Source organism: Rhynchophorus ferrugineus, unplaced genomic scaffold (assembly GCF_030347505.1).
Source record: "Rhynchophorus ferrugineus isolate W39M unplaced genomic scaffold, kcgeb_rfMv2 rfM11, whole genome shotgun sequence".
NCBI lineage: Eukaryota > Metazoa > Arthropoda > Insecta > Coleoptera > Curculionidae > Rhynchophorus > Rhynchophorus ferrugineus.
Window position 1 is genome coordinate 9,340,122 of NW_027472590.1, and position 16,063 is coordinate 9,356,184.

Genomic DNA, 16,063 nt, shown 5'->3' on the forward strand with positions numbered 1-16,063 from the left:
TATAGTAAAATGATGAAATATCCACTATAAGATATACAAGTTGCTATAAATTACGTATTTTTGTTGCTAAGTGCTTTACTAGACAACAATTGAAAGTTGTTTTAATAATATATATATCATTATAGTCAAAAACTCTATCTACTAAGCAAAAAGTAATTGGTTAGTAAAAGAGATCCATTCATATCAGAACCGAAGCTGTCTTGCTCTACATATGATAATAATATATGCAACAACCTAATAATATATAGGTTTTCTGTAAAAAATAAAGATATTTGATCAAAAACGATTCTGTAAAAAACCGGTTTAAGGAACAATTTAATTAATAGAAATGTACAACACACATGTACAATATTAACAACCATAGTGGTTCCGACTGCACAGGGTCCTGTAGGGGAGCTAATGGACTCGAGAGAATCAGAAATGTAATTCCGATTAATCTTTTTAATAATGAATTCACTTCATATTTTAGTAATATGTGATTTTTTCGAGTTGCTTAGATTAATAGCAGTGCTTAATAAGAATATCTTTCATTGGGCTCAAGTCTTTTATAAATCACAATGCTTTGGATTCCAATAAACATTTCAGTAAATGTACATAACTGAGAAAATAAATATTAAAATGAAAACAGTAATAAATCAATACGAATTAAATTGTCTCATAAATACAATAACTTAGATATACGTAGGAAAAGAGAGAAAAACCAACATATAGGTCAAAAACAAATAAAAGGTCACTTATTTGAGATTATAACTGTTGTTTAAAATTTATTCATTTGATTACATATTAAAATGTTATGGTGAAAGACCAAAAACATTATAATAATAAAACAGTTTTATTACAAGTATTACAAGGTATTATAATAAATGAATTTTCATATTTATCATGTAATTAATTTAAATATCCTTCATTTCTACCTATCAATATTTATTAATTCATGATATAAACACCTAAATCACTATTTGTATAAGTATTTATAAGTTATAAATAGTTCCCCTAAACCTCGAAAGATCCGGAGTCTGTTGGCTAATAATAATCAGACACGAGGAATTACTCCAGAATGATTTCCATGATGTTGAAATTCAATAACATATCAGCATGAAGAAAAAGTAAAATAGTAAAATGTTAAAGAGTGTGAAAGCAGTTCGAAGATGCTAAAGTGGTAAAAACCTGGCCAGAGAAACAAACAGGAAAAATTAAATAAATATTCCAAAAAACAGGAAGTGAGCTAGCTTTGCTATAAAAAGGCTCATATAAGGCTGTTCATCTACAAAGTGTCAAGAAGGTTTCAGACTAATTTATTATATAAGTGGAAGTGTGTACTTACTAAATGAATATAAAAAGTGCTGGATGATACAAGGAAGAAAATAAGAAGAATCACCAAGAACAAAATGAAACACGAAGTAATATAGTGGACAATTTCAATTCTAAACCTTGAAATATAACATAGAAACTCAAATTAAATATGATTGATGATAAATGATATTTGGTACATAAGTAAGTACTGCCTTATTTTTTATCTATATGAGTTTGAAGGTTTCAGTATTGAACAAGAAATAGTAGTGTCATCAGTGGAATATTATTATGTTTCATCATCAGGCATATATTTATAATATAACCATATTTATGCATATGTAATTTATGTTTAAAAAAAATTCAAGGTGTTATTGTGAAAAAGTACATACATCATTATTGGAAATAGTTTTACCATGTTTTTGACACTATCTAAATTCTACCTAGAAAATATAACGGGTCCTTGATATCGGATCTTCAGAAGAATGAATATGGTGCTGGTGTAATGATATAATGGTGTGACATCGAATCAGACAATTATTAATCAAAAAAGACTATTTCTAGTGGATATAACATGTAGGGAATGATCTATTTAAGGATTGTTAAATAAATCATCATAAGTTTTACCCCATATGTATAATATTTTTCGTATATCACCGTTTCTCTATCGACTTTTAGACTTGATAGAAGAGTTGTCCTTGATGGTATTTACTAGAAATTAGATTACTTATTCGAAACAAAAGTTTTTTATTCCAAAATGTTATTCATTCATAGTTACTTTGTTCGAGTTGTACATTATGTGTTATCTGTAATGAAATAATATTTCCTAACACAGTATAGATGTCTTCACTCATAACACTAATAGATATTTAGTAGCATATTTTCTTTGAACTGAAAAGAGCGTAAAATATCTCGCAGTTGAGAGTTCTGTAAAACAATTTACAGTAGATTAAACATAACAGATGTATATGTAGGAACAACTAGTACCAAGGTTTGTAACATTAACTTTTAAACTTTGTTCCTAATATATTATTAAATTTACTTAGGGCCTCTAATAATTTAGTTAAAAAATTAGACTTGTAATCATATGCTCTCAAGAATATATTTTCAAAATTCGTATTATTTTGGGTGCTTCGTGACTTGATAACTAAACCAGTCGGCTAGAACAAACCGAATAATAGACGATCAATGTTGCTCCGTTATCTGAGAAAGGGCCTTATAGGTAACATTCCTATTTTAACTATTTGGACTTTTGCTCCAAGACAATATCGACATACTTGATGGTAATTCTTTAAACAATTTTGAAATTTATAAGCATCATGGAATCAAACCCAAGCATCTTGCTTACCGGAAATAACTTTTAGTGGACATCTTTTTTATAAATCCATGTTTATTCTGTATTATGTATATTGTAAGAAAAGTTATTTTACTGTTTATAAAAATATTTGGAATTGTTAAAAAAGGAGCATTAATGATAGATAAATTGATGAAAAACTGAATAAAGAAGATTACCTGAGAATACTTCTCGTAAATATGATTCCTTCCGGAGTGAAACTATGTTAAATAGCCGAAGTTTTCTTTTTCAACGCGTCTGCAACCCGAAACATTCGTCAAATTTAAATCAATGGTATCTAGAGCAAACTCGAAACGAAGAAATAACCTGTCAACTTTCTTATCGAATTAGGATTGGATTTATTTGTTAAAAAAGTAAACAATTGATGTCCATCAAGTTCAGCACACATTTGGCAATATTTATAAAGTTAATGACAATAAAAAAGAATGAGTGAAATTTGTGAATAAGTAATTAACAACAAAGGAAGCCATTTTCACGAGGCCAATTTTTGTAGATTTTTGACTAAATGTTAACAGAACTTATCTATTTTGTTACTACTTATCTTCCAAAGCCAAACTTCTCTCAAAGCTTTCATTAATATATATTTATGAAATAAACACATTCAATGATTTTTTTATGTGTATTTGTTTGTGACTATATGACTCATTCGGTATATTTTACAACAATACATACAATGTATAAATAAAATTACACACAATGTGTTTACATTTATTAATGTGATAGGCCTCACCCTTTGGCTTGTTATCATTCAGTTGTAACAAACACACAATAACAATTAGTTTAAAAATAGTTTCTAGTGTTAAGCAATATAATGTTTTCATTGACATCAGAGAAAATTCCGATGATTCATGCTCAACACACTGATTATAATTATTTATATGTTTTATATGTATAAATACTTTAGATTTGACAACACACAGATGGATAAAAATAACAACTTTACAGTTGGATATAAATAAGATTCAATCGAAATACAAAGTTCAACAAAAGCAGATAGTTTAAATTAAAATGACCAAATCATTTTGCAAGTTAAATGTTTATTTACCATTATAGAAACCAAAAAAAAACAATGAAATGGTAGCTGAAAATGAAAGCTACGAAAAAAATAACACCTGAAAATAAAAATAGGTTATTCCCTCTGAAAAGCCACCAATTACCTAAAAATATCATGGCTATATAGTTCACTTACAAGATACCTACGTGGAAATTGGGCACAAATTGGAAGCACACATGTGGAGAATGAGTACAATTTGCTGAACATAAAATGTAAAAATTTGACGATTCAAATAGTCACGCCGAAGAAAGTAACAAATGTTATCAATGTTGACATTAATCCAAAGAAATCACTAGGCTATAACTTAATAACAGGAAAAATGCTTCAAAAACCATCAAGAAAGGGAATTGAAAAACTTATCAGCCTGATTAATGTAGCTATTTCGACTAAAACATTTGGAAGATAGCTGAAACATTATACCATACCATGATATAAACCTATATACCTATCTCGCTACAACCAGTAATATCTAAATTATTTAAACAAACTCCTGTTGAAAAAGAATAAAACTGATTCTAGGGAGAGAGAAAAAATTAATACCTACACACCACTTTGGGTTTATTAGCACGCATTCAACAAGTGACCTGGTGCTTAGAAAAATAGCTGTAATTGAAAGAGCTTATGAAAGTAAAAGCTATATTCAACCATATACTTAGATGTAGCACAAACTTTCGATAAGGTATGATATGACGGCTTTGTTCATAATCTACAGAAAATGTTACCGGAAGAATACAGTGAACTATTAAAATACAACAAAAGGCAAACAAGCGAAAACCTACTCTACAATAAAAATAAGCTAAAGCAGGAATAACACAAGAAAGTGTATTGGTGCCAATTCGTTACTTACTTTTCACGGTGATATACTACAAATGGAAAATATAACAATGGTTGCATTTGCTGGCGATATTGCCATTCTTGCTGTCGGAGACAATAGCGAAGAAGCCACATAAAAATTACGACAGGCAATTGACAATATAAATAATTGGGCCCAAAAATTAACGAAAATAAATCTATGTATGTATAGTTTACGTATCATAAAACCGTACAAGCATCAATAACAATTAATAATACTACCATTCCATATAGCAATAACTCTATATATCTCGAAATGAATCTTGATGCAAAACTTCTCTGGAAGAAACATGTTAAAAAGAAATAGATAAAACTGGAGTTCAAATATAGGAGAGCGTATTGGTTAATTGGAAGAAAGTCACAAACCTCAGTATATAATAAACTACTATTATACAAAGAAATATTGAATATTGGCGAATAAAATAGAATGCAGCGAAGTCTTCACATGTGGATTTCACATACAAATAAATAGATAACCTACCAATGATAATTGGCAATAGAGTAATTTGGTGTAGGAAGACAAACAAATACCTGGACATAACCCCGGATGCCAAGCCGAAAAATCATAGTAAAATCAGACTACCACAATAAATTGTATTCAAGAAATAATTCCTTAATTCTTCCTTCCTTAATAATTTTTGCTAAAGCACAGTTTTCAGTTTACTATAATCAAACCAAACTTCGATTAAATAATAATGTGAGGAAAATTATAATTAAAAATGTTAAAATTTTCATGAAAAATGACAGATTGCATCTGATAATACCTGAATGAACAAATTTCTTTATGTCTAACATCACAGAATTCATTACTAAAGACACAAATTCATATGAGTCATAGATTTGGAGAGTTAGTGAGGAGTTAGAAGTTATCTACTCACATAGTTGATACACTGGGAAGAATTTCACTCAAATTCTATAACAAATTTGCTCAAAATGCTCCATTAATAAGAATTTGTATTGAATTTTCGCTGATATATCAACTAAAACTGACATCCTAGCAATTATTTTATTCCATTTGTCTTTAAAATTAATACATAACTACAAAAACTAAAATAAAACAAAACTACGACCTTAACGATACCAGTCAGCCATTATTAACTTTAATTTTCTTTTAATTTCACTGACCTTACGACTAATTAAAGTACATTCCAATCGAGGGCTAATTAGAATAATACAGACACACACAAAACACCGCACCAACTTTATAAACAAAGTAGCCGAAGAGTTGGACAATATAACGACGTCAAAAAATCAAAATGATTTAAAACAACAGACGTGAATTTTTCCACACAATCACCATTAGCCTACTTGGTTCATTCGCTAGGTACATCGGTAGCATGTTAATATGTAATTGCTGTTTAGCAATTATGCAACTATACTTAGTATTCTCAGTTGGACGAAGGAGCTTTTGTCGACACTGTAACCTTTTTTGAGATTCAATTATATTTTCTCGATTGTTAAATTTCAGTAGGAGATTGCTGACAGATTTTGCGCAATGATAAATGACTTATGTAATTTATGACTTATCTAGGATAAAATTTTGCAGTCACTGTTTGTTCTTTTATTTGGTTAGCGGTTAGGAAAGAGGTCAATGGAAACGTTCCCGGCCTGACACATAGACGGCGCTACTAGATTTAAATCCATACATTTTTTAGTTAGGCTTAACCCTTAAAAGTTGCGTGAATATATTTGACAATTGTGGGATCATTACTTTGTGAATTATAGCATTTTGAGTGAAGCAACTTTAGTTATCGTGAAAAAAATGGATAAAAAGGAATTTCGCGTGTTGATAATATTGCTTTTTGAAGGGAAAAATACAATTTAAGCAAAAACTTGGCTTGATGCCGAGTTTCTGGACACTTCCCCAGCAAAATTAACTATCATGGATGGGTATGCTAAGTTTACACGTGGTGAAATAAGTACCGAAGACAGTGGACGCAGTGGACGCCCAAAAGTGGTTGTTACCGACGAAACCATTAAAAAAATTCATGAAATGATTTTGAATGACCGTAAATTGAAATTGAATAAAGTAGCAGACACTCTAAGGATATCAAATGAATGTGTACATCTTATCATTCACGAATATTCGAGTATGAGAAAGCTCTGTGCAAAGTGGATGCCGGACGAGCTCACTTTTGACCAAAAACAACGACCAGTTGATGAGTCGGAGCAGTGTTTGAAGATAATCAGGCGTAATAAACCCGAGTTTTTTCGTCGATATGTGAAAATGGACGAAACATGGCTCCATCATTTCACTCCGAAGGTCAATCGACAGTCATCCAAGTGGACTGCACACGATGAACCCGCTCCAAAGCATGGGAAAGCTCAACAGTCTGCTGGCCAGGTTATGGCGTCTGTATTTTCGGATGCGCATGGAATAATTTTCATTGACCACCTTGAAAAAGGAAGGACCGTCAACAGCGACTCTCACATAGCGTTATTGGACCGTTTGAAGAACAAAATCGCCGAAAAACAGCCGCATTTGAAGAAAAAGAAAGTGCTGCTTCACTAAGACAATGCATCGTGTCACAAGTCTGTGAAAACGATGGCCCCTATTCTCGAGATCTGGCCCCCAGCGACTATTTCCTGTTCTCAGATCTCAAAAGAATGCTCGCTAGGAAGAAGTTTTCGTCGAATGAAGAGGTGATCATCGAAACTGAGGCCTATTTTGAAGCAAAGGACAAATTGTACTATAAAAATAACATCGAAAAGTTGGAGGGTCGCTATAATCAGTGTATCACCCTTGAAGGGAATTATGTTTAATAAAAAAAAAAATTTGGCAAAAATATGTTTTACTATGGTATACCGGACTTTTTAATTGACCTGTTATATACGCGTTTGTGACCTCCATGGCGACCTAGAAATTGTTTATAATTTATAAATGTGCCAAATGTCATTAGACGTGTCAAACGAAAAAAACCTTCCGATCTTGTAAATGTTTGACCACTAAGTGATTCAGTAGAAAATAGCTTTGTATTTGTAGTTTGTTGTTAGTAGGTTAAGTCAGATTTAGTTTAATTGTTAGTTGTACACTAATTTTAATGAAAACATTTAAAGAAAAAGTTTGAATAAAATTGTATATAGTACTGCTCAAAAAAAGGTATTCAGGCATAATTGACTACATAATATTTTGTGAAAAAACTAAAGAATAATAAATATAAACAAAAGTACTATGACATACCAAAAGCTTAAGCGAAAAAGCGATAACTGTGTATATACCAGCATTTCAAGTATGTCTAGTTTCTGATAAAACTGTCCCAGTGAAACCTATTAATATGTGTAATAGATAAACTGTCCGAACATCAGATTTCTTTTTTACTAATGAACACGCAACTATACATATACTTGACGTATATAACGGGTTATATAAAAATAAAATCATTATGATCGATCAACAATAAGAAATATAGAAATCTATAATAGAATTCTTGATGTAATAATGTAAAAGGAAAACGCACTCGTATTTTATATTAGACTTAAGTTTAGATGTGAGTAGATAGATGTCTCTTATATACATATCAACAGTGCTAATATAATGTAATAATTTAACTAAAAATTCCTTTTTCAAAAACTTTTTTTCGAAAATATCAGTAAATGATTTAGTGATATATATGAAGATTTTCCAAATTTTTTTGAATTCCTGGGTTTTATGCATGTTTCAATAAATATTTCGTTTCTTTTATTGCTTTATTGAATTTTCTTCAGTTCTTGATTACTGCCAATTTTCTCTAAAAGTTGGCTTCTAAAAAGATAATTCTGGTGTCATATAGAGAAGATAATTCTATTATTATTGCTGTTGAATGATGAGATGATGTATTAAAATATGACATTGTCGCACACTTTTCTTTGTATTAATATAGTTATTAACATAGACATTTATCATAGAGAATTTACCATTAAAAAGATATTATAGATTATAATCTTGGTTGTTTTAAAGTATTAAAGCATTTACATTGTAGAGCATTAATTTTTTAAAATCAATCTCTTAGATTTTCAACAATCTGCCCGTGGGCAATAAGTATTATTATATGATTTCCGTTATATAATATAACTATTCTGACATGTACAAGGTCACATCAGTAAGTGATTTGCTGTACAACTTATAATCTAAATCTTATTCTAAATACTATTCTAACTTATTTTAAAGTATATCCTAACTTATTCTAAAGACTATTCTAATTCTAGAGATTATTTAATTTCACTTTATGTGCGTATTAATCAATTCGTATGATAGTTTGCGTTTGAGCCTACGCACTTTACTGTCATCGCGCACATTTAACTGTTTTGGGTTGCACTAATAGTCTTTCATAGTACTTCGCACTCCGAATCACACTCGTTATGGGTTCTATGGGGATATCGCGCTGAATCAGTTTGTTGGACACGTAATATGGGGCATCGACGATAACTCGCAACACTTTATTTTGGAACTTCTGGAGGATATCTATGTTATATTTGCTAGTAATACCACATAGTTCAGTACCATAGGTCCAAATGGGCCTAAACATGACACAAAACCTTGTTATTTAATGATAATTTAGATTTACTCGCTATCAGCAAATACATTTGGCGTAGTTTAAGCCCAAGCTGTTTGCGTTTTGTCACTTTATGTTTTCTCTATGTCAAAAGTCGATCAAAATGCATTCCCATTACAAAGGGTGAATACCACATGGGTGGATTTTGTCTCACTTGCTTTGATACGCCACGTTTTCAACCACAATTCGACTTTGTTTAGATGAAGTTGGAGGTTTCTTGTGGCTGAACAGCATTAAATGTTTAGCAATGTAATCTCTTCTCACAATAAATCTATTACTTTTAATTTTTGCTTAGCATCTTGTTTCCAAATTTAACCTACCATCGAGATATATTCCGAGCTATTTAGCTGATTCTGCTTGAGGAATCGGGCATCCGACAAGTGATCAAATTAGGTTTTTATCATTTCGTTGCAACTCAAGAATAACGTGGACAGATTGAAGCTATTAAGCAGTATTTTCCAGTCTCTACTCCATTTGTAGTTCTTGTTGATTCTTCTGTACTTGTACTTTTTCTACAGCCTTAGCAATGATATATATTTTGCCATGATAACTATGTCAATGAAAAATGTTCCAAGTTTTGTTTGTTTTGCCTCTGGGATATCAGCAGTGTAGAGTTGATACAGAAGTGGTCCCGAGACACTACCCTGAAGAACTCCAGCCGATAGGTTTAAGGGTTAGGAGACTTTAAATTTTCTTTCGACAGTATATGATAGCCGACATTAATTCTGCGGTACCAATTTGATCATTTTGTAGATTAATACCAAATACCATATCCAGTCAAAATCGTGTGAGACGTCCATGAATGTTGGGGGCAGTATTTCCTTTCTTAGGATTCCTTTTGAACAACCGTTGTTAATCTTGGTTGGTCAATTATTGAGTGGTGATTTCGGAATTTCAGAAAGTATCTAGTAGTAGCAAATTTCATTGGAGAAATCAAATTTACAGCTACAACGAGCTGATAAATAGGATTTGTATCTATTGTAGATTCTGTATCATTCGATTGGAATACGTTAGCGAATGTTCTGTGAATAATTCAGTTTTTTCATCCTTGCTTCGAACCTATTTTTAATAGGCATTACCTTAATAATATTTGTCTCCTTACGAGCTTAATGCACACACATATTTTTCGAAGCAATTCTGTTCTTCATATCTTTTAATCTTTTGATTCGTAATAGTATTAAATATTATTTTAGAATATTTCAGGTTCTGTGTCATACTCTTCTAGGTTTCTGTCCTTCTTTTAACAATTCCTTTATTTCAAGGATGTAATTTACCTCATACTCTGACTTTTCTCTTTATGTTGGGGTAGTTTCTTTTGCAGTAGACCGAATTTGTTCAATTATATTTCGGGTTTGCTGCTCAAGATCCTCTGGACTCTTAAGCCTTATGTTTAAACTGGTTTATTACTGATTTATAATTCTCAATTAGTAAATTTAGTTGATTATTAGTAGAACTACAGTAAATTATTAGTAAGATTACAGTTATTTGTTTTTTTTTATCAGAATTGTCGCGCGTATTGTTAAAAAAGTTAAAAGTTGGAATTTAAAATATTTCCACCCTGTTGCAACAAATGTTTGAGCTGCAGCCTTTCAATCTAGTTTATAATATAATTATAAATATATCTAATATGTCGTAAACAACACTACCTAAAAATAATGCCGGCAAGGCTGTCCTGTCTAGGCTACGGCAAATAAATTATCATATCGCGCATAACCATATTCATTAAAAGCACACACAAGAGCGCTTTTTTTACCTTCCCAAGACGTTAGGTTAATTTCCAGCGAATCAAGGCGTCAAATATTGCAGAAACATTATTCCACCTTACAGAAAATTAATAGACCACGATATTCCATTTTGCTTCAGAAACAACCAACGCCCATATTGCAACAACATCCTATATCGTTTTTACTTCAATCATAGAGAGACAGAAAAAGCGAACCAAGGTTATGTCCTTTGTCCACACTCGACCATAATACGAGCGATTTTTCTGTTGATTTTTATTATTATTTACAAGAACTTTGTCACGACTTCGTCCAAATAAAGATATCAAACCAGATGGATCGTATAGAAAAACGAATAATTTATTAGAATCTATTATTTACAATCGGTACAAAAGATATCTAAAAAAACATTAGTTGTCACAGTCCAACGGTGTGCTTCTAGTGGTATCTTCCGTATCCGCCGTAGCCGCCTCTGCCTCCGTAACCTCCAGCAGCCGCGTATCCGGCTCCATATCCGCCTCCATAACCTCCTCCGTATCCGCCTCCGAGTCCACCTCCGTATCCACCGCCAAGTGCCAAGGCTCCTAAACATAAGAGAAAGTTTCAAAAGAAGTTCTCTTTCGTGTTCGATGTTTAAACAATACCCCGACAAAATTACTTGTTGGTTTTATAATCGTAATATTATGTCTTCCCAATTATTTCAATATGAAGATGGTAGCAACTTGAACCACAAAGAATTGTCAATATCTTAGCTCTATATAACAATCAATATTTTTATCGAAAAGTAACCAAACCCTGTATATTTGAAGTGGTACCATCCCATACTTTGTTAGTTTTTATTGTTTTGTAAAATAACCAAGTACTGTACATTTTAACTGGTACCATTCAGTACTTTATTGATTTTGAAAATGTGATTCTATTTTTTCCCACATATTTCAATATAAAAGAAGCGGAAAGTAGAGAACTACAAAGAATTGAGAATATTTTAGCCCTATTTAACAAACAATATTTTTATCAAAAAGTAAGTATTTGAACTGGTCTGGAACCATACCATACATAGTTAGTTCTGGTTATCAAAATACTCCTGTCCTGTATACTTTAACTGGTACCATTCCATACTTTGTTAGTTTTGCAATAGTGATAGATAATTGACAAATAATTGACAATATCATAGTCCCATTTGAAAACCAATATTTTAATAAAAAATTAATGAAATCCTGCGGATTTTAACTGATACCATTCCATACCTGCTCTAGCTAATCCTGCTCCAGCTCCTAAACCTCCTCCAAGTCCAATTCCACCAGCACCCACTCCCACTGCAACTGGTGTCGGTACGGGTACCGGTGAAGGTACCGGAACGTCTACGGGTACGGGGGATGGTACCGGTACTGGCACTGGTCTTGGTGAATCAACGGGAACGGCTGCAACATCACCCCCTTATATATTCTGACTTTCAATCGAGTATGTTTGGGTACTTACGGACTGGACGAGGTACCGGGATGGGTCTGGGGATGTCTACGGGTACTGGGCGTGGTACGCTGACGGGATACGGTGCTGGTACATCCACGGGTACGGGGCGTGGTACGTCAACGGGTCTTGGCGCAGGTACAGGTACAGGTACGGGACGTGGAACATCAACTGGGTATGGGGCTGGTACGGATACGGCGACGGCTCGATTGATGACCGAGGTGGATGCCGACGAGGTACGAGCGCCGGTGGCTAGACCACCCAGACCTCCGCCTAAACCTCCTCCGAAACCTCTTCCTAGACCTCCCCCTAAAATTAAACTAATATATTGAGCATGAATTGAACATTCATGAAACGTACCGAACGAACCGAGTCCAGCAGCTCCTAGTCCCAAATGTCCAGCACCTATGGCACCTCCGTAACCTCCACCAGCTCCCAACAGATGCCCTAAATAATATCTCTAGTCATCCTGGGTTCTACGACGTACAAACAAAAACGATCTTACCACCGGAGTAACCTAGACCAGCGTTGCCGAGCAGGAGGCCTCTCTTTTCCTGTTTCTTTGGCTCGCTCGCGATAGCAACCACTATCAGAGCGAAGAACAAGCAAGCCTAAATCATGAAATAACATTAAAACCGAAATTCTGTTAGCGATCTACGACTGTGTGTCTTACTTGGAGCGATCCCATTCTGTTCATGAACTGTACCTATTTGTTGGACGAATGCTATGTCGCTCAAAGAAATGGTTATTTATATCAATGGCAGTACAGCCCGGTACCACCCCTCCCCGACTATTTTTAGCCACTCGCATAGTTTACGAGAAATATAATGCACACTACTTGCGGCGTCCACTTTTTCTTTGTTTGTTTATACGCTGATATGAATAAGCATTTTCTCGATAATTATTGAATCAAACATGACAATTAGAATTCAGCAACGTTTAATTGTTTTTTTTTTGTATGTATGTTGCTATATTCTGTACGGGCTCTGGAATAACATGTAAAAAATCAGGTAAAATAGTATCATTAATCTAATTTGTACTATGACTGAATGTAGTGATAATTGTGTTAAACAAAATACGATTAAAATTACATCGATATTAAACGAATTATCTTGACTAATTGCTCTGGAGTATTTTATGTTATAACAGATATATTTCACGAAATTTTAACTCAATAAGATAATAAAAAAACACTTGGCTTAAGAAGGTGTAGAGTTTATAAAGAAATTATATTCTTTCAGTTTTTCTGTTTTAATTTCACAAACATATTTAGAATTTGTGCTCCTATATTCTATTTCTCTGTCCTATACATAATATTCACAAGATATCAATAAATATGTTACGAAAGCTGAATAGTAAAAAAATTATAATCCACAAAAGAGACGATCTACCATTTCTGTCGTAATCGCTAATCGGAATCCATCAGTGTCGTGTTTCATTTTAATTTAAATTTAAAATAAAACTGGTAACAACCGTGATACGAACACTACGATATGCAGTGTGTTGTTTTCAGAAAAACTCTAAAAAAAAGAGACTCTGAAATATATAATAATATTGATCTAGTAAGTATAAGTGTTGTATAAATATTATTTATTCTCTTCTCTTTATTTAAAATACTGATAGCAACAAAAGGCATCCTAACGACATTTAGATAATAAAATATATTTGACTTAGAATCCTCGAAGTAAAATAAATTATAGCCGGCTTGGTTGTCGCAGTGGTAAAGGCGACGGACGGTCTTCCTACTATTGGGATACTTGAGGGTTCGAATCCTGCTGGGACACAGTCGTAAATTTATGTTTGTGATCGTTTAACATTTGTGGTTTTCCTTAGGCAAGAGTGCAAAATCCGACAAGGATAAGACCGGATGTGTTCTGTTATGATTTCTAAGTTGGTCACGTGATTCGAAACCCACGTTAAACTGTAGGTCCAGTCCAGATAAACCCATAGTTGGTAAAATGAGACTTTAATATATAAAAAAATTATAATAATTAATATAATTTAGATTGAATTATAAAATATGTTAGAATATGGTCTTAAGAAAAAATATTCATATATCTCAGATGAAAAGTCCCCAGTCTGCGTTTGATCACTAAATAAATCTATATTATATTCTAGGTGCCAACACTTAAATAAATAAAGCATTGCCATTTCGAATGTTATTAAAACAATGTAAAATAATTAAAATCTATAAATCTGTTCTTGCCAATTTTGTGTTGCGGCGAAATGACAAGATATCTTAATTAACATATATCACCTGAGTGTTGCCTGACTCATCAAGCAGAATCAGCTAAATATCCAGCCTTCATCTGAATAGAAATTCAATAAAAATTGGAAACATTACTTCAGATAAAACGCAAAGTGGATGAGATTCAAAATTAACTAAAATCAACTGTTTTGGTTAGTCAGAAGATCTTAAATCGATGAGACTGGTTTATCAGTCAATTATTAAAGCTTATTTGGATTTATGGTGTGCACATATAAAATTGCACTAAAACATTAAGCCTATTGATAATATAGCGCTGACAAAGAAAAGCTGTTGTAAAATATTTTTTATTAAAAAATAGGTAAGGTAAAGCACAGCAAAAAGCAAGCGATACAGCTACTACAGACAGGAAATCAGAAGACTGAAGCGAACCAAACCACTTGATCTTGTATAATGTGAAATATTTACTCTTAATTTTACTTATTAGGTGTTATGCCATGATATATATTTTTTATTATTATTTAATTATTACATTATTACTAGTCTTTTCCGACTAACCTACAATTTGTCTTTACGATAACTTAGGTATATAACTAGGAGGACCCATCGGCCCTATCTCAGTCTCTGGTGAAATAATGTTTATACATGTCACTGCTGTATTTTCTATTATTTCCCCTCACTACACAACACTATACTAGATCAGTTGGTTTGATTCTTTTGGGTCTGTATCTTGCTCTGGTGGTATCCAAAGTTGCTATACTTCAATATTCTCATGAGAATGGAGTCTTTCCTCATGCCCCCTTGCAATTCTCTTGATTTCTTGACTGACTGTGGGTATCTGAGGATCTCGATGTAGGTCTTGTACTATTTACTTCTCTGGACTTTGTTCTGAAAAAATTGTATTTAATTTATGTTACTCTTTACAGAACATCCCCATCATTGAACTCCCTATATCCATATAGGTTTCAGTATTTGCTTATATAATAGCAATTTATTATGTACTGATAATTGTGATTTTTTTCCAATTTGCCACTACATTTTCCTATATCTCAGTTCCAGTTGGAATGATGGTATAATTCCGGATGAATTTATAGTATTATTAAATATTATTGGTGCTTTTACGGTCTGATTGTAGGTGAATTTTACATGTACATATTCACTTTCGTTAATCGAAAAGAAACTTAAAATTTCAAAGGCACCTAATATTTTCATATATTTTTAATCTAAAATAATCAGATATTTGAATATAATGTTATTGTTAATCTGATGTGACGAAATATCGGAAGTAGTTCTGTATAAAAGCCATTCAGCTTGCTTTTAAAGCACTAACCATATCCTATGAGAAGTCAACTGTTTCTATGGTGGAATAGTTATAACGTTAAGCTTACACGGGGAAGTCGTGGGTTCGATTCCTAACAGAGCAGCAACTTTCCTTTTCCTAGTTTGGTTGGAATATTTGTTAAATCACCTAGACTAGGTAGCGGGCCCCAGTGCCTCAAACATTCTTTATTTCCAATCATTGTTTCTTTATTCCTATTTTTCCTCATACGGGCTGTACTTGTATTTGGGCCATCCATTTTAAAACTC

The 16,063-nt window shown here is 32.6% G+C and overlaps 1 protein-coding gene across 2 annotated transcripts; it reads right to left on the reverse strand.

The window, feature by feature from the left end:
• Positions 1-11,142: 11,142 nt before the first annotated feature.
• On the reverse strand, positions 11,143-13,092 carry LOC143205345 (uncharacterized). 2 transcript variants are annotated; one of them, XM_076418595.1, is made up of 6 exons: positions 12,944-13,092; positions 12,776-12,881; positions 12,640-12,717; positions 12,283-12,579; positions 12,051-12,224; positions 11,143-11,387 (listed from the first exon to the last, which is right to left on the reverse strand). In XM_076418595.1, exons 1-6 carry the CDS (start codon positions 12,965-12,967, stop codon positions 11,242-11,244), a joined length of 825 nt encoding a protein of 274 aa, XP_076274710.1. In that variant the 5' UTR covers positions 12,968-13,092; the 3' UTR covers positions 11,143-11,241. The 2 variants fall into 2 exon arrangements, with proteins under 2 accessions (XP_076274710.1, XP_076274709.1); XM_076418594.1 differs by having other exon boundaries at positions 12,631-12,717.
• Positions 13,093-16,063: the final 2,971 nt, after the last annotated feature.